Source organism: Lepus europaeus, chromosome 14 (genome assembly GCF_033115175.1).
Source record: "Lepus europaeus isolate LE1 chromosome 14, mLepTim1.pri, whole genome shotgun sequence".
NCBI lineage: Eukaryota > Metazoa > Chordata > Mammalia > Lagomorpha > Leporidae > Lepus > Lepus europaeus.
In genome coordinates, this window is record NC_084840.1 from 38024720 (window position 1) to 38043947 (window position 19228).

Sequence of the window (19228 nt, forward strand, 5' to 3'; positions counted from 1 at the left end):
CAAGAGCTTTATATAAAACCACTGCCTCCATAATCACCCCAAACCCGGTTGGTTTTGTATTGTGATTGTGCCAGTTGTATTTGATCTCTCTGATATATATTATAGTGAGTTTGGAGAGGTGATTTGGTAGACAATCAGATTAGAAGCAGGAATATCAATCAATTATTGGGCCTGTTACTGTTCTGTATGGTGCTGGATTAATTATAATTGTCTTGTACTGACTGCTTTGTGAATTGGGGGACCTGATATAAGACCTTCCATGGATATATCAATCAATATCCAACCCAACTCAGTTCCTTGGAACTAGCTGTATTTGTAAACTTGCTGTTGATGGGAGCAGTGAACCTCAGCTCTGCTTGCCAACTCCTGGGCAGTATAAAGTGAACCTGGCAGTCTATCCTCAGTGCTAGTTGGTGCTTTCATGTTGCTATCTTATGCACTGGCTAGGTAAAACATGACTGTGTTTTATGGCAGAGTCCAAGTGGATTATTCATTCTAGTGTGATAGAATTGGCTGGGTAAGCAAGGTATGTGGTCCCCAAAAGATTCGATGTTTTATATGTCCTTTGGGCCCTGGATTAGTTCTGGTCTTGACAGATGCAGCAGAACCGCTAAGCTCAATTCCTTGTACAGACAGACTACATTTCAAGAATGGGAGTAGTACCCTGGCGACACATGGAAGGAAGAGCGAAATGGTAGGCAAAGTAAACTTGGTTCTGTTGGCCTCTTTGGGGTCACAGAACTTGCTCCTTGTAGTAATCTTGTATCTCTGCCATGCAGAAGGCTAAGAAGTTGTAACATAGAAGGTATTTTGCTTTCATCTCTTTTTCTTACCTTTTCTGAGGCACCTCTGTTGGCAAAGCAGCCCATTCATTGTCTACCCACCCCCCCCTTCCAGGGCCTCTGAATGTTCTGCTCAAACTTTTAAAGCAATGAAACTGTTGGAGAACTTCAGACTTTATAACTGATAGACAAACAGGCTACTTAAAGAAGCTCAAAGGTGGTGGTGGAGGTCTTTGACTAAAATGTTTTATCTTTTTATTCAAGTTTTCTTAACAACCAAAATGGAAACCCACGTAATTGCAAGAGCCTTTGATCTGTTTACATATTGTCAGGCTTAAGTTGGTGAGGCTGAACAAATCAGAAAGGTGCCTTGTTTATAACAAAGGGCAGGAGCTCTTCTGAAGCATTAAAATGTGGTTAAAAAAAAAAAAAACTTTCTTTGCTTGTATTGCCTGTTTGTATCAAAGCCAGGGCAGTGGAGGGGTGTCGCTCAAGGTTTTTCTTTTTTATTTTAGGGGCTCTTCCTCAAATGAAGAAAAGGAGGAAGAGGCACTGACTTTTAAAAACTTTGTGGTAAAGATGCCAAAAGGTTAATTGTCTATGCTTTTTATTAACTGGAGAGTTGCATGGGACCTAAAAGACTCCCTCATCTTGAAAGTAGAGAATTGAGGCCTAGAGATTGCCTGAGGTTTTAGAACTAAGCTTTTCTGGAATCCTGATGTTTAGTCCAGTATTCTTTGTCCATTGCCACTCTTCTTTCCTGTCCTGCTAGGAAGAAGTGCCCAGGGCCCAGCCAGTACAACTGTGTGCGTATTTTAAATCTATTTTCCTTCCTTCCTTTCATTGCCAGCAGGGGCCCTTGCTAATCATTGGAACACAAGCTGAGAGTGCTGAGGAAGTTGTCCAAAGGGCAACTTAGTTTATCAGTTCCTAGCAGGCCTTTTCAGGTTGCCGTACAGACGAGAATGGAGTAAGAGTCCAAATCTGCTTCACCTGGCCTGTTCTTACCTTGACGTTGAGAGCTAAGAAAGCTTCCTGTAGTACTTTATCTTCTGTGGCACTTACCACTTTCTAACTGGTATATAGTTAATTTGTATGCAGTGAATCTCTCCTACTAGATTGTACGCTCCTGGAGGGCAGAGTACACTCATTTGTATTTGTGTCTTCCTTCTGCTCCTGGCACCTAACACAGTGCCTTCCCCTCAGAAACAATAAATGTTGAACAAGAAAATCTGATTGTGTTGTTCTATTGCTATTTCAGCAAGAAGTCTAACTGATATCCTTTAAGTCAGAGGAGTAAAAAGCAATGGAGCAACATAATCAAACTCACCATTCTTATTATCAAGGCAGTCATTTTGTCCAAGGCATGCCAGCTAGGAGAGGTAACTGCTATGTTTGGTCCACTTTAGATCGGTGAAGTCAGCATTGCTCACAAGCATTCTTCTAGAAGTAATTGTGGTTAAAACATGGCAAATAATGAGTGTGATTAGTTCTAAAAATTAAATAAAATTTTTAAAGACTTATTTATTTGAAAGGCAAGGTTACAATGAGAGGGAAAAAGAGAGGGAGAGAGAGATCTTCCATCTTCTGGTTCACTCCCCAAATTGCTGCAATTGCCCGGACTGGGCCAGGCTGAAGCCAGGAGCAAGGGATTCCATCCAGATCTTGGCAGGGGCTTTAGCAGAGAACTTGATGGGAAGTGGAGCAGCTGAGACACAAACTGGCACTTATATGGGATATTGGCCTTGTAGACTTAACCCACTGCACCACAATGCCAACCCCAATTTAGGACGTAGAAATAGGCAGTAAAATAGTGGTGTTTGAAATTCTTTGCTTATCCAGATCTTTGCCACCTGAGTTTATTTTAAACCAAACATGTAATTTTGCTAAATGGTGCAACAGACTGAAATATTCTTGGTGTAGTGAAACTTCGGTTAACAAGGCTGTTGAAGGCCTGACTATACTGACTTGCTCAGGGTTTGTCAGTGAAGCCAGCTGGGTTCTCTGCCTCTAAAAAGTAGTAGCCAGTTTTTTGCTTTAAACACAGTCTAGTGGCAAGTCATTCAAAACCTTAAAGTTACCATTCTAACTGCAGTTAATTGTAATAATCATAGTATAGACATGTATACTATATAGTATAGCTCATGTTGTTCACTGAGCTAACTTGATATTGTGTTCTAGTTGTTGTTTAGGGTGCTTTTCACTTGATTCCCTCTGAGTGGGTGGGTGGTCAGCATCAGCTAGCTGGGCACTTTGAGGTTCAACGGTGTCTTCCTCTCTTGTGTATTTGGTTTGCTACATCCATTATGGAGCAACCTTGGTTTCATCTTTATCAGTTTCCATTAACCATTATAACCTAATTGAATTGTGAGTTAGTCTAACAAATACTTAAATTACTCTTTTATAATGGAGCACTTTGTTGGTCATCTATTCAAAGGCATTCCCTAGCCATCTCATCCTGATCAGCCTCTATGGACCCTGCCTGGGCTTGATCAGAATCCCCATTTTGTTGTTGACCTGTGAACCTGACCTCATCCTGTATTTTCTGTTTTAAGAATGTGTACTCTTGGGGCCGGTACTGTGATATAGAGGGTAAAAGCTGCAGCCTGTAGCACTGGCATCCCATATGGATGCTGGTTCAAGTCCCAACTGCTCCACTTCTGATCCTGCTCCCTGCTAATATGCCCGGGAAAGCAGTGGGAAGATGGCTTGAGTTCTTGGGCCCCTGAACTCATATGGGAGACCCTGATGGCTCCTGGCTTTGGCCTGGCACAGCCCTGGCCATTGTCACCATTTGGCGAGTGAACAAGTGGATCGAAGACTCTCTGCCTCTGCCTCACCCTCTCTCTAACTCTTTCAAATAAATAAATAAATCTTAAAAAAAAAAATGCTTTTGGAACAAGTGGCTGGCACTAGAACACGTGGAAGGAGCTAGAACCTTTTCTTCAGTCTCAAAACTCAATTCACTTGAATTGGTATTCTCTCAGGAAGAGGTGGAGATAACGTGGAGTCGAGTTGGATGAGAAAAGCTTTTCTTCAGAGCCTGAGACCTCATCACTCAGCTGCAGCGTGTTTTTGCAGATTGGATGCAAACTGGGTGAGAGTTGAACCTGATGGTTCCATTAAAAGCCACACTTTTGGCTGCCATTATTATCTATATGTGGGACAAAGCTGATTCTCTGCAGTGGCCCTATATGAACTTATTAACTTTTTGGAAGAGAATAACAGAATTAATCATGTGACTTGGTAGTTTTCTATATTACTAGATGCAATTATTAACTCATTTTATCTGTAATCTACATTCCCTGCATCACCATGTTTTGAAGCAAATTCCAGGCATAATTATGTCTATAATATTTTTTTTAAAAGATTTTATTTATTAGGTAGAGTTACAGTGAGAGAGAGAAAGGTCTTTCTTTGTTGGTTCACTCCCCAAATGGCCATCACAGCCGGCGCTGTGCTGATCCGAAGTCAGGAGCCAGGTGCTTCTTCCCGGTCTCCCATGCGGGTGCAGGGGCCCAAGCACCCGGGTCATCCTCCACTGCACTCCTGGGCCACAGCAGAGAGCTGGACTGGAAGTGGAGCAACCAGGGCTAGAACTGGCGCCCATATGGGATGCCGTCACCGCAGGTGAAGGATTAACCTAGTGGGTCATGGTGCCAGACCCCTGCCATTTAAATTTATAGAAGGATTTAAAGATACTCAAATTTACTATGGAGGTCTCCCCTCTACAAAACTCCCTCTAACAAACTCTTTTTATTGATTGCTTTATTTTTGTGGCAAAAATCTCCTGAAATTCAAAACTATCACTTCTTACTACAAATTGAGCAGTTGATTAGAATCAGTAAAGTGGGGCCCTCAATCTTCCGCTCTGACAGTTTTTAACATCCAAGGTAAGTGTAGGCTATCTTTGTAGACCAAGGGGATGTGTGGTGTAGTGCTGAGGTACCTATGTTTTGAGTCTCAACTCCTTTAAGTATTTTTCATTTGTAAAATAAGAATTGGAGTGTTTGCTCTATAAAACTACGTTGATACTTAAATGAAAATGTATGTAAAAGTGGTTCATCCAGTAAGCACCCAATTTATGTTATTATCTGTCAGTCATTAATGTTGCTTAGTAACTAAATATAGATATTAGTTCCTCTCAGTACTCTCTTTGCTCCTACTTTTTTTTTTTTAAAGAGTTAGTTAGTTATTTGAAAGAGTTACACAGAGAGGAAAGGCGGAGAGAGAGAGGTCTTCCATCCGATGGTTCACTCTCCAGTGGGCCTGCACTGACCTGAATCCAGGAGCCAGGAGCTTCTTCCGGGTCTCCCATGTGGGTGCAGGGGCCCAAGGACTTGGACCACCTTCTACTGCTTTCCCAGGTCATAGCAGAGAGCTGGATTGGAAGTGGAGCAGCTGGGTCACAAACCAGTGCTCATATGGGATGTGGGCACTGTAGGCGGTCAGTGACTTTACCCACCATGCCACAGCACTGGCCCCTGCTCCTACTTTTAATTCTTGATCACTGAAGTTATATGGTCTTGTGTTTTTTTTTTTTTTTTTTCTTTAAAGATTCATGTATTTATTTAAAAGGCAGTTTATAGGGAGGTGGGGAGAGACAGAGAATGAATCTTCCATCTGCTGCTTCACTCCTCAAATGGCAACAAGAGCCAGGACTGGGCTGGTCTGAAGCCAGGAGCTTCTTCCAGGTCTTTCATGGGGGTGCAGGGATCCAAGGTGTTAGGCCATCTTCCAGTGCTTTCCCAGGCACATTAGCAGGTAGCTAGATAGGAAGTGGAGCTGCTAGGACTTGAACCAGTGTCCATATGGGATGCAGGTGCTGCAGGTAGCTGTTTTACCTGCTGTGCCACAGTGCTGGCTAGGCTGTGGTTTTCAAACATCATTAAGTAGATTGTGTCAGGCTGACATCATAAGATTACCTAGGGTGTTAGCAAAAAAAAAAAAAAAAAAAATCCATATCTCCTTTTGGACTTGGGATCTGAAAAGTGGCTTAGAAATCTGACATTTTGGGGCTGGTGAAGCTCCTGCCTCTTGCCTTCCGACTGGCCCAGCCCCAGGACACTGTAGCCATTTGGTAAGTGAACCAGCAGATGGAAGATTCTCTCTCCTTCTCTCTGTAATTCTGCCTTGCAAATAAATATTTTAAAAAATTGAAACTTTAGAGGCCAGTGTTGTGTGTGGTGGATAAAGACAGTGCCTGCGATGCCAGCATCACATATGGGTACTGGTTTGTGTCCAATGCTCTGCTTCTAATCAGCTCCCTGCTTAGGCGACTCTAACAGCAGTGGAAGATGGCCCAAGTGCTTGGGCTCCTGCACCCATGTGGGAGACCCTGATGGAATTCCAGGCTCCTGGCTTTAGCCTAGCCTAGTCCTGGCTGTTTTGGCACTTGAGGAGTGATCCAGCAGATGGAAGATCGGTTTTTTTCCTCCAACTCTTTCAAATAAACACATAAATCTCTTTATAAAAAAGAATTCTAAAATGTTAAAAAATCCGTCAGTTATACATATTTTGGAAGTTAAAAACATAGGCTTTGGAATAAAACGGGTTATTTCTTTAAGCACCTAAAAAAAATTTGAGCAATACTTGTTTATATGGCAGAAGTTTAAATAATGCATATGAAGGGCCCGAGATCTGTTTAGCACTGTAAATTGTACACCAAGCGGAAGTACAGGAAGAAAAAGGGAAATTAGGGGCTAGCGCTGTGGCACAATGGGTTAACGCCCTGGCTTGAAGCGCCTGCATCCCATATGGGCACTGGTTCGAGACCCGGCTGCTCCACTTCTGATCCAGCTCTCTGCTGTGGCCTGGGAAGGCAATGGAAGATGGCCTAAGTGCTTGGGCCCCTGAACCTGTGTGGGAGACACAGAAGAAGCTCCTGGCTCCTGGCTTGATAGGCATAGTTCTGGCTGTTGTGGCCAGTTGGGGAGTGAACCATCGGATGGAAGAACTCCCTCTCTCTCTGCCTCTCCTCTCTCTCTAAATCTGACTTTCAAATATTTTTTAAAAAAGGGAAATTAAATCCTAATTAGTCATTTAGTATTAGCTGTTTGTTGAAAAGTAAATAAAATTAGTGAAAAGTTATTTTCATGTAATCGGATTAATGGAAAACAGCCCATTTAAACTTTTTTTTTTTTTTTTAAGATTTATTTATTTGAAAGGTAGAGTGAGACAGGGGGAGACAGAGATAGAGATCTTCCATCTGCTGGTTCACTCTCCAAATGGCCACAACTGTCAGGGCTGGGCCGATTGGAAACCAGGAGCTTTTTCCGAGTCTCCCACATGGGTACAGGGGACCAACACCTGGGCCATCCTCCACTGCTCTCCCAGGAGCATTAGCAGGGTGCTGGATCAGAAGTGGGGCAGCCAGGACTCATGGAAAGCTGGCACTGCAGGCTGGGGCTTTACCTGCTACACCAGAGCACCAGCCCCTAAACCAACATATTTATCTGAGAATAACTTATTTTCCTTTTCCAAACATTTTTTGTTTTCTATAAGGAAGAAGTACATCTGTCTATTAAAAGGATTTTTAGAAAGTTTGTTTTGCTGTTCATAAAACCAAAGATTCCTTTTCTGAATGATAAGGATACAACATTCAGTTGCAGAAAGTCAGTGTGCATATCCAGTTTTTCCCTTTACAAACTGGAGAGACTCACAGTCTGCTGGTTCACTTCTCAAATGCCTGCACTGGTGGGACTGGACCAGGCCAGAGCCAAGAGCCAAGAGCCAAGAACTCAGTCCAGGTCTCCCATGTGGGTGGCAGGGATCCAACCACTTGAGCCAACACTTGCTCATTAGCAGGAAACTGGGAGTAGAGCTGGCACTGTGATATGGATGTGGGCGTTCCAGCTGGTGTCTTCATGGCTAGGCCAATACCTGCCCCTCCATTTCTTAATATATTAAAGACAAGTAGGGAAGAGAGCCACAATTTTAGATACTTATATGTGGCCAACTGTGTCTTAAATGCTTTTCCTGAGGCTATGAAAAAATAATCTTCGATTGTACACAGGGACTCAAGTTGCATCAATTTATTGAACAAAGAAGGTACTAATTCTCACATAAGAAAGGGAAATTAAAACTTGAATTGAAATTTTGCTTTTTCTGATTCTCATGCTACCTATAATTACACACGTGACTTACTCATTTTATCATAAGAATACTGTTTCATATATAGCAAGATCACTTGAGGTAGACTAACCGAGTTTGAAGAGCCTTCTGCCACAAAGCCAACAAGAGACCCTCATGATTACTGGAAGTAGTAAGAGGGTGATAGAATCACTGTCTTGTTCAGTTTACTTTACACTTTTCCTGAAAAACAGCTCTTCAGGTAGGAGTTTAAATGAGGGGCTGGCATTGCGGAGTGGGTTAAGCTGTCACACGGGATGCCTGTATCCCATACTGGAATGCTAGTTTGAGTCCTGGCTGCTCTTGCTGATGCACTTTGGGAACGCAGCTGAGGATGTCTTAAGTCCCTGCCACCCACCTACGAGACCAGGATGGAGTTCCTGCCTCCTGGCTTAGATCTGGCTGTCACAGCCATTTGGAGAGTGAACCAGTGGGTGGAAGATCTATTGCTCTTTCAAATAAATCTTTTAAATTCCTGGGGACTGGTGCTGTGGCATGGCAGGTAAAACCGCTGCCTGCAGTGCTGGCATCCCATATGGGCGCCGGTTCAAGTCCTGGCTGCTCCACTTCCAATCCAGCTCTGCTTTGGCATGAAAAGCAGAAAATGGCCCAAGTCATTGGGCCCCTGACCCACGTGGGAGACCCGGAAGCTCTTGGCTTCGGATCTGCCCAGCTCCTGCCATTGTGGCCAATTGGAGAGTGAACCAGTGGATGGAAGACCTCTCTCTCTGTGTAACTCTTTCAAATAAATAAATCTTTTTAAAAAATAAGGTACTAAATGGTGTAACTAAATATAAATGTTTCATTTGCTTCAATGGAAGAGAATTTTAAAAAAAGATTTTATTTAGGGGCAGCACTGTGCACAATGGGTTAATGTCCTGGCCTAAAGCGCTGGCATCCCATATGGGCACCAAGCTGCTCCACTTCCAGTCCAGCTCTCTGCTATGGCCTGGGAAAGCAGTAGAGGATGGCCCAAGCCCTTGGGCTCCTGCACCCATGTGGGAGACCTGGAAGAAGCTCCTGGCTTCGGATTGGCACAGTTCCGACGGTTGTGGCCAACTGGGGAGTGAACCAGCAGATGGAAGACCTCTCTCTCTGCGTAACTCTTTCAAATAAATAAATAAATATTTTAAAAAAATTCATTTATTTGAGAGCCAGAGGTAGGGAGAGACAGAGGGAGAGAAGAGAAAGGTCTTCTATCCACTGGTGCACTCCCCAAACAGCCACAGTGGCCGGAGCTGAGCTGATCCAAAGGCAAGAGCCAGGAGCTGCTTCTGGATCTCCCACATGGGTTCAGGGGCCTAAGCACTTGGGCCATCTTCTAGTGCTTTCCCAGGTCATAAGCAGAGAGCTGGATTGGAAGAGGAGTTGCCAGGACACAAACTGACGCCCATATAGGATGCTAGTGCTGCAGGTGGAGGCATAGCCAAGTCCATAGGTGTTTCAATTCAATACAAATTATAGGTGCAGTTGTCCAACTGAATTAACAAAATTTCTCTTATATCTTAAAAAATACAAGTTCATTTTGAAAAAATTTGAAAGTCAGTTACAGAGGAGGAGAAGCAGAGGCAGAGAGAGCGAGCTTCCATTCACTGGTTCACTCCCCATGTGGCCACAACAGCCAGGGCTGGGCCAGGAGGAAGCCGGGAGCTTCATCCAGGTCTCCCACGTGGATACAGGGGCCCAACCATTTGGGCCATCTTCTGTTGCCTTCCCAGGTCCATTAGCAGGGAGCTGGATCAGAAATGGAGCAGTCAGGGCTTGAACTAGTTCTCATGTGGGATGCTGGCGCTGGAGGGGGCAGCTTTACCCACTACGCCACAGCACCGACTTCCAAGTCCATATATATATATATATATATATATATATATATATATATATAAGATTTATTTATTTATTTGAAAGAGTTAGAGAGAGAGAGGTCTTCCACCTGATGGTTCACTCCTCAATTGGCCGCAACAGCCGGAGCTGCGCCGATCTGAAGCCAGGAGCCAGGAGCTTCTTCTGGTTCTTCCACGTGGTTTCAGGGGCCCAAGGACTTGGGCTATCTTCACTGCTTTCCCAGATCATAGAGAGCTGGATAGGAAGTGGAGCAGTCAAGACTCAAACCGACGTCCACATGGGATGCCACCAGGACGTTAACTCACTGCAGCACAGCGCCGGTCTCTTAAAGCTGAAAAACTCTTGACGGTTAATCAGAGGAAACTGCCAACCATGCCCCTTCAAGCATTGAGTAGTACCACCTATCACTGCAACATTAGTGGATCTATCCTCAACTGACTCATCATGAATTGGTTATCAAATACTAGTTTTTGACATTTGAACTTCCTTTCATTATACAGAATTCCACCCATGGTAATAAAAATCTAAAAGTCAGCTGGTGCCGCGGCTCAATAGGCTAATCCTCCACCTGCGGCACCAGCACACCAGATTCTAGTCCCGGTCAGGGCGCTGGATTCTATCCCGGTTGCCCCTCTTCCAGTCCAGCTCTCTGCTGTGGCCCGGGCGTGCAGTGGAGGATGGCCCAAGTGCTTGGGCCCTGCACCCGCATGGGAGACCAGAAGCACCTGGCTCCTGGCTTCGGATCAGCGCAGTGCGCCGGCCGCAGCAGCCATTGGAGGGTGAGCCAACGGTAAAGGAAGACCTTCCTCTCTCTCACTGTCCACCCTGTCCAAAAAAAAAAAAAAAAAAAAAAAAACTTAAAGTCCATTTCTGTATTTTACCCTAACAGGAGAATTTTCTTAAATATAAATGTACCAGAGGCTTGTATACATTGACTACTTTCTTCATGTTAAAGATTTATTTGAACAACAAAGTTAGAGAGGAAGAGACAGAGATCTTCCAACTGCTGGTTCACCTTCAATGGCCAGGGCTTTGCCAGAATGAAGCCAGGAGCTCAGGAGCTTCTTCCGGGTCTCCTATGTGGGTGCAAGATGGGAAGTGGAACAGCTGAGACTTGAACCGGTGCCCTTAGGGGGTGCTACCCTTATAGGCAGTGGCTTTACTTGCTAAGTCACAACACTGGCCCCCAGGAAATGTCTTTAAAAAGCCCTTATGTGTTTATTTTGAAAGATCTTCCAACAATGGGCTCATTCCCCCAAATGCTTGCAACAGTTGTGGTTGGAGCCAGATGGAAGCTGGAAGCCCAAAACTCCATCAAGATTTCCTACAAGAGTGACAAGGGGCCCAAGTATTTGAGCCATCACCTGCTGCCTCCCAGGTGCACACTATGAGGAAGATGAATTAGAAGTGCAGTGGACTGGAACTGAGTTACTCACAAACGGGATGCATGCATTTAAAGCAGCATCTTACATGCCATGACCATGCTTGCCCCCAACAAGGAAATGATGCACTATTATAATTAAGATGGATTGGAATTTCAAACTGGTATCACATTTTCTCTACTTATCAAAATATCCAGTGCCTAAGTGCTCAAGTTCACGTGTACAAGATTTTTTTTTTTAAAGACTATTAGAGTTAGATAAAAAAAGGTCTTCCATCTGCTGGTTCACTCCCCAAATGGCTGTAATGGCTGCAGCTAGGCCAATCTGAAGCCAGGAGCTTCTTCTGGGTCTCCCATGCAGGTGCAGGGGCCCAAAGACTTGGGCCACATTCTGCTTTCCTAGGCCATGGCAGAGAGCTGGATCAGAAGTGGAGCAGCCAGGACTTGAACTGGCACTCATATAGGATACCAGCACTACAGGTGGCAGCTTTATTCAGTATGCCACAGCACCAGCCCCACTATTTCTTGGGGAAAAAAAGGGGGGGGCATGGAATTCCCTTAAAATGTAACATTACTACAATTTTTCTTAATTTATCCATGAGTGCAAATTGGCCCTTAAAAAGGTCTGAGTAGGGGTTGGCATTGTGGCGTAGAAGGGTAAGCTTCCACCTGTGATGCCAGCACCCTATATGGGCCCCAGTTGGAGTCCTGGCTGCTCCACTTCTGATCTAGCTCCCTACTAACGTGCCTGCAAAAGCAGCAGAGAATGGCCTAAGTGCGTGGGTCCCTGCAACCACAGGGAAGACCTGGAAGAAGCTCCAGGTTCCTGGCTTGGGCCTGGCCCAGTTCTGGCTGTTGTGGCCATTTGGGGAGTGAACCAGAAGGTGGAAGATCCCTCTCCCTCTCTAACTCTACTCTGCCTTTCAAATAAATAAAAAATAAATCTTGAAAAACAATGAAGAAATGATTTTTCAGCACCACTCACTACTGGTAAATATATGAAGTGAAATTCATCAAATCATTTATTTTAGGGAAAAATAGTATTTAATAAACTCAGATTAATGGATATTGGGAGATTTAACACACCAAGAACTATTTATTCATTCTGTTTATTGGATTGAAAGAAAGGAAATACAAATGACTGTTGAGTGCTGTGCACTAACATGGAAAAGGTGTATTGAAAAAAAAAAAAATCCCAGTAAAGCAAATAAAAGTTAATGTTTCAACTGAACAAAGTTTTAAAGATTTTTAATATACTACACATTTATAAAATGAAAGTCAACAGAGGGTGTTCTGTAAATAATTAGTAGGATAAGTGAAAATAAATATCGGAAACCTGAAGTTTTTATACTTTAATGAAATAATAAATTTAAATGACTAAATATAATCTGAGAGGCAGTTAAGAAACAGAACCCCAAAATTCAAGAACACAATCCTTTGAAACGTTTAATCAGTCCATAGCACATAGTTATTACATACCAAAGCTCTAAGTGTTAACTAGTTCCACCACAATGCCATGGAAATCTTGACAATTTAGAAATCTTGAGATCATCCACTTAAGTTCTGTTCTTGATCTCTACAGCTTGGTTTGTAAGTACAGTTGCTTTTGTGAATATCTATCCTCCTTACCACACACACATTTTCAAAGAGCCAATAACATTTTTTTCCATCTGTGCCTAAAAATGTTATGATTCAGTTCTAGTACATTGACCCTAACAATGAAGAATGTTTTAAGTTAAAGATGGGGGACACAATTTCAGTCTTATAAAAAAATATACCAGTATCAACCAAACCAACTCAGAGAGGGCACTTCACATGTGTACAGAACTTTTAGTAAAATCGACAAAAACCTAGAACAGCTGTTTCCAGGACTTTATACAATCTCTCTCTCTCTCTCTCTCTCACTCACACACAACATACACACATTTTGATACAGTTAGTTTCATTAAGTCCAGGCTATCTGGATTAAGTAGACAGGGGATGGGTTTTTATGGTTTTTGCTTTTGCAACTATGGGGCAGCTACTTTAACAGTAGCTTAACAACCAACACTGAGAAATTTCAATTAAGTTAACCCTGTATTTAGAAAGTGTCTTAAGTATAAATGCAAATTCACCTCTTCTTTTAAAGTTAGCAGTTTATATTCAATCAGTTTCGGTTTCTAAAATGGTGGAGTTGCTCAAGTCTCCATGAGAAACTCAAGTAAAACTAAATCATAGTATTTATACATTTTGAGAGATGGGACAAAAAGGATATTAAGGAAAATGTCTTCTTTCCTCCCCATTCAAAAGCAGCCATTCTTCTGCTGTGAAAGAAACTGACTCGGGCACTTTCCCTTTCAAGAGATGTACGATATATGTACACACTGTGAGGCAGAGGTGATAGGGTCAGTTCTTGTTTGCAGGAAACAACATCCTAAAAGAGAAAATTTCAAGACGGGGAAGGGTGGGAAAGAAGGATTTTCTATTAATGTCACGGTTGCCACTCTAGAGGCAGAACACTCCTCATAATAAAATTCACCATGTTACTATTTGTGTTTTTTCAGATTAATACTGGACTTTTTTCAACTAGCAGGTTATTTTAATTAAAGCTAGGGACTCCCTTTCTGTTCTCCCACCCATTAAAATGGGCCAATTTAAGTTAAGAGGACATTTGCAAATAAAATTTCCTGTATTTAAACTACTTACCTGGTTTAATTTAATACATAATGTGGTAAGAGCAACAGAAAATGTAGCTAGCTTGAATACAGAAACTGAAACTGAGGCTTCCTCATTCCTCCCAACTAGCACCCACTGTGATTCTTTATTACCACCCATACACCAATCCCAGAACCCCAAATCCAGCAGTTAACCATTGATAACCAACTATTCGGAAGAAAAAGACATTTAATTTCATACTTGCTCTAGCCCTTAAATGCATAACAAAAACATTTTTAAGCACATGGAAAATAAGCCTACTAACCTGATTTTTGGAGCCAAAATTCTCCATTCTGTTTTGATCTATGTGCAAAAAGTATTGGTACTTTTCAGTTTATTCATTTGTTAGCATCTTGTGGCTGCTTGATAGTATTCTCAGATTAAGCCTCCTATATAGTCTATAGCACTACCAGAAATTAGAATGTCCTGCCACCAGGTTTTTAATCATAAAACCCTAGGTTTCTTCACCATTTATTTCACCTTTCCAGCACAGTTACTGCATGGCAAATGTACAAAATAGACATGTACAGCAAATTGGCACAGCAGAGTACCAGGATATATGGAAGCTGCCAGTTAAGACACACCTGAAAAACAAACTCACCTAGCTGCTATAGAAACCTTTGCATAGTTGTTACTCCATTTTAACAGGAGCTATGTTCTTGTAAAATGTGCCTCACTTTTACTCCACTTTTTTGAAGTGTTTAACTGTACTTCAGAAGCACTCTGAAAACTCAGATCTAGGAGGAGCTGGGTGAAGCAGTAGAATCTGAGTGCTAAATCGCCCCTGAACGGCACCAATCTCAGCCAATGTTACAGATGCATCATGGCACAGTGTAACCAAACTTGTCAACAGCAGTGGAGTTCCTATGCCCACATTTTGTGTAGAGACTGGGGTGTATTAATGGCTTCAAGGTATGCATGAAACACCTAAAATATGGTTTTAACTGTACTGAGGTAAAGAGAAGTTGCCACTTAATTATATACAGTTACCAATGAAGATTTTTATTCAAGCTTAAAGTAAAAAGTAACTCTAGTTAAGAAAAAATGAAGTACCAGATAAACGGTAACATAATTTTTTTAACTTAGAAGTATCAAAACAGAATTCTTTGATTCTCTAAGTGGTGGTCTCAGCAAAATGGAGCTTAAAGAAACCATAGTATACACCAATTTGATAAAATCTGCTGATCACGAACTGTCATCTCCTCTCACTGTGGGCTTTTGGGAGAATGCATGCTATTTTAAGGCCAAGTGTGTTTTCCTTTCTTCTCCCCTTCCATGTGACTTTCCCCCTGCTTCTGCCATCTCCTACCCCCACCCACCACAAGGGAAGACTTCCTAATGTCCAAGCCTTTCTTTTCTTTGTGGATCCTGAAGGAGCCTACTCTTGGTAATAATATAGTATCGACTTGGCTAGGCATAAAGGGAATTCAGTACAAGACTTTTTGTTCACGAGAATCTTATTTTGGAGGTATCCCCAACTCTTCTTCTCAGCCTAACAGCTGTGGTTCCCCTGACTGAAAAGGGGAGAGAATTCCACAGGAGACCCAGCACATGGTGTGCTGCAACGATGGGGCCTCTAAACACAGCGTGGCCGTCAGGCGTTTGGCTTACTCTAAGTATGAACTTCTTGAAAATTAAAAGTGCTTTTCCATGAAGGAACCTTTCCTTAAACTAAACAGGGAGGGGATGGGCAAAGACTATCTGCAGCACCAGTTTAGAGTGAGGTTCCGTATGGCAATATCAGAAAAACTAGAAAGGAAAATTCTTTAAGTTTATGTATCCCTATGGCAAATTATTAAGGGCAATTAAGAGAAATGAGTGTGAGGTTTTAATCCCAGTTTAAGTATGTTTGTAAACCTGCTGAATTCTTCTAACCATCTTAATTATACTATAAACTTTCTTCCAAAGTGGTTATTATACCTGCTGATTGCTACACTTGCTAGATCACACCAAAATGACTTTCCAAGTTGAGAACGACTTGGAGTAAGTTTCGTTAAAAACCTAAACTCACTACTGATCTCTCATGTTGGTATATTTAAAATTTTATTTTTGAGTCTTGAATTTCTTCAAGATCAGGTACTGATGTTCCTCCAGGAATTAAAAAAAAGGGGGAAAGCCTTCCAAGTATTACTGATTTCCTGTGTAATGAATGTCCCTCCAAGCACTGTCTCTGACCGTTTCTCAGGTGGTATTCCAGAAGAGCATCAGTTATACTGAGTATCTAAGTCACAGAGGAAACTGTTTTAAGCTGGTTTAGATTCCAAATGTATACAAATGAAGTCACTTTAATCCTATAAATACTTCTTAATTTATTTTTAAAAAATTGTGCTGTTAACCCTTTTACGGGGCAACAAGCTATGTGAAAAGTACAAAACTTTTTGTCAAATGTAATATTGAGAGTGCTTTTGACATAGTTCACTGGTTTATCATCTGGATCAGTATATACTGCGCAACGGGCAAGGCTAGAATCCATGAACCAAGCTGCAAAGATCTCAAGCTAAATAAGGCGGAAAGATTTGGAGAAACAAAAGGAAATTCTTTCCTATCCAATGTATACTCTTCAGACTAATGCACTCTTTCTATCAAGCCTTCTAAACTGTTAAATAAAGTTTTCCAAACAAGCATTTAAACTTCATTACACAGAAGAGCAACAAGAATGGTATCCTGCCAGACAAAAGGCAGGTGGGAAAAAAATATATATACTGAGTTCAATGGGTAAGCCTGAATGTAGCACAGTTCTTCACAACCGACGGGGGATAATTCAACATGGTGTCCAAGAACGTTCTAACGACGTGCTTCATCTCAACTGGTTACTATGAAGCAAGGTGTAAATGTTTGGCCCCAATCGGGCTTCAGAAATGGTTCTTTTTTTTTTTTTCATGACGAGCATGTCTGTCCAGCTATCAATCATGTCTGTTTGCACCAAATCCCAAGCCATTAAAATACGACTAATTTAAGTTAAACAGAAGTCGTCTGCTCCAGATTCGCCATCAACTATCCATGCTACTGCATTCCTCTGAACGAAGATGAAATAAACGTACAGGAGAGAAGAGGAAGAAAAGGCGGGGGAGAGGGGAGAGAGAGAGACAAGTTACCAGTTAGAAAATTTCAAAATTAGAATATTACAAAATCAAGTAGCATTAAAACACAATCTTATCAGAGCAGATTATTTTAACTATGTCATGTTTTAGGCTAAAGAGTCTAAATGCATATTTATTTTGAATGCTGGAGAAACCAAAGTGAACAATCATGTTAAGAATTTCATACTTCTTAATCTTGATATAGTTAATGCAGAACAGAACAACCTTTTCTTTATGGTTTACAAAAGAATAAAGAAAGATCTGGCAGTCTAAAAGTGAGAACTGTAGTTGCTCAGCCTCAAATTCTACAGGAACACCCAACTCCATTTTTGGGTATGTATATGTGTCTAACAGCTTTACTGAGACTTATTTCACGTAATATAGAATGCATCCATTTAAAATGCACAAATAGTTTGTAGTATATTTACCAGATTGTACAACTATTAACACAATAAATTTTAAAACATTTTCACCATCTATTAGCCACAAACAATCCCTATCCCCAGTCTTAAGAAAGGATTTGTCCATTTTAGTTAATTTTCTATGTAAATGCAATCACAACATGGGGTCTTTTGTGTCTGGCTAAAGCATGTTGTTTTCCATGTTGTTTTCATCCTATTCCACTGAAAATCACTTAAAAGCAGTTATGTAACCCTCAAAATACGTAAAACCACAGTGTAACTCTACTGTTCTTACAAAGGTCAGCACATTCTCTGCTGAAATTGTTGTCAGGGGAAATATTTTCCCTAAGTGATTTTGTACTATCTTATCTTGTTATTATTTTTAAAACGCTATTTTCCTTAGCCTTGCCTATATTTTTCAAACAGGTATGAGAGGAAAGGGGAGAGTCCAGAAGGTAGCTGTAAAAAAGGGGTAAAACTAATGACTAAACATTTGCTTATACAGAAACTGTTTCCCATCAGGTAAAAATGAAAATCTTTTTCAGGCCATACCCACGTGGCCAAAGCATAATGCAAAGCTGCTGAACAGAACCAGATCCTAGAACTGAGCCAAAATTTGGCTTCCCCACCAAAGTGAGGATCCGCATTGATCCAATGCACCAACTTGCAGTGCAAGTCATTCGCCTGCAGTGGAGGCAAACAGATCCTCTTACGGGGTAAATCTGTAGCTTCTGACCTAGTGTTTTCCTATTTCTTGAAATTAAATATGATTCTTTGTGGAGAAATACCTCCAAATTACTAACAGAATTATACAAAAGCACAGATGACCATAGCTATAAATCCATAAAGACTCCTGGATAGGGCCAGTGTTGTGGTATAGCCTGCAATGCTTGCATCCCACCCTCTTCCAATCCAGCTCCCTGCTAATGTGCCTGGGAAAGCAGCAGAGGGTGGCCCAGGTGCTTGGGCCTTGGCAGCTATGTGGGAGACCTGGAGGAAGCTCCTGGCTTTGGATCGGCCCAGCCCCAACCGCTGTACCATCTGGGGAGTGATCCAGCAGATGGAAAAATCAATCTCTCCTTCTCTGCCTTTCAAGTATTTAAAAGGATTCTCAAGAGAGTGGGCCTTGACGCCTAAACATGACAATGAGAAAAAGTGGAGACCTCAGGCTTTAGCTGCTCTCCCAGAGCAGTGATCTACAAGAGCTGTGCAGACTTCCCTCTCTGAGCAACAAGAGAGCACTTCGCACTCTCTTGGACCCAGTATTTTCCTGAGTTTTATTCTCATCTCTGGCTGTATATCCTCACAACCTATCCTGCTAATAAGATCTGGTGAAGCCACTGACAGAGTGTATCATAATGACAAAAAGAAAAACGGTATAGGTATAGAGAATACTTTTCCACACCATACAAGCTATCCTGAGAACAAGTCACTGAGACTCCTACACTGAGAATCACTTAACTGTAGCTGGGTAGTCATTGTTTTTACTAAGACATTTAAGTGGGATACAAAACAAAAAAAATCTGTTTCTAGGTAAATTCCTTTCTTTTAAGCCAACTAAAACATTTCACTTGCTCTATTTGAAATTAAGTCATTAACATAAAATATCTCATTACCTTCTCTCTAGCACTGATATCACGTTCAATTAAGTTTTTTTTTTTTTTTTTTTTTAAGATTTTATTGATTTATTTGAGAGGCCGAGTTACAGACAGTGAGAGGGAGAGACAGAGAGAGAGGTCTTCCTTCTATTGGTTCACTCCTCAATTGGCCGCAATGGCTGGAGCTGCGCTGATCCGAAGCCAGAAGCCAGGAGCTTCCTCCAGGTCTCCCAGGCAGGTGCAGGGGCCCAAGGACTTGGGCCATCTTCCACTGCTTTCCCAGGCCATAGCAGATAGCTGGATTGGAAGAGCAGCAGCT

The 19228-nt window shown here is 41.9% G+C and overlaps 1 protein-coding gene across 4 annotated transcripts in view; it reads right to left on the reverse strand.

Moving 5' to 3' along the window:
- Positions 1-12473: 12473 nt before the first annotated feature.
- The window catches only part of WDR26 (WD repeat domain 26), a 55944-nt gene continuing 49189 nt past the window's right edge, over positions 12474-19228 (reverse strand). For 2 of the 4 annotated variants that reach the window (XM_062210453.1, XM_062210452.1), the window contains exon 14: positions 12474-13549. In XM_062210453.1, the coding sequence (XP_062066437.1) occupies positions 13473-13549 (77 nt within the window). In that variant the 3' untranslated portion in view covers positions 12474-13472. Of the gene's footprint in view, positions 16847-19228 lie in introns of all 4 variants that reach the window. The other 2 variants (XM_062210455.1, XM_062210454.1) reach the window with 1 other exon arrangement.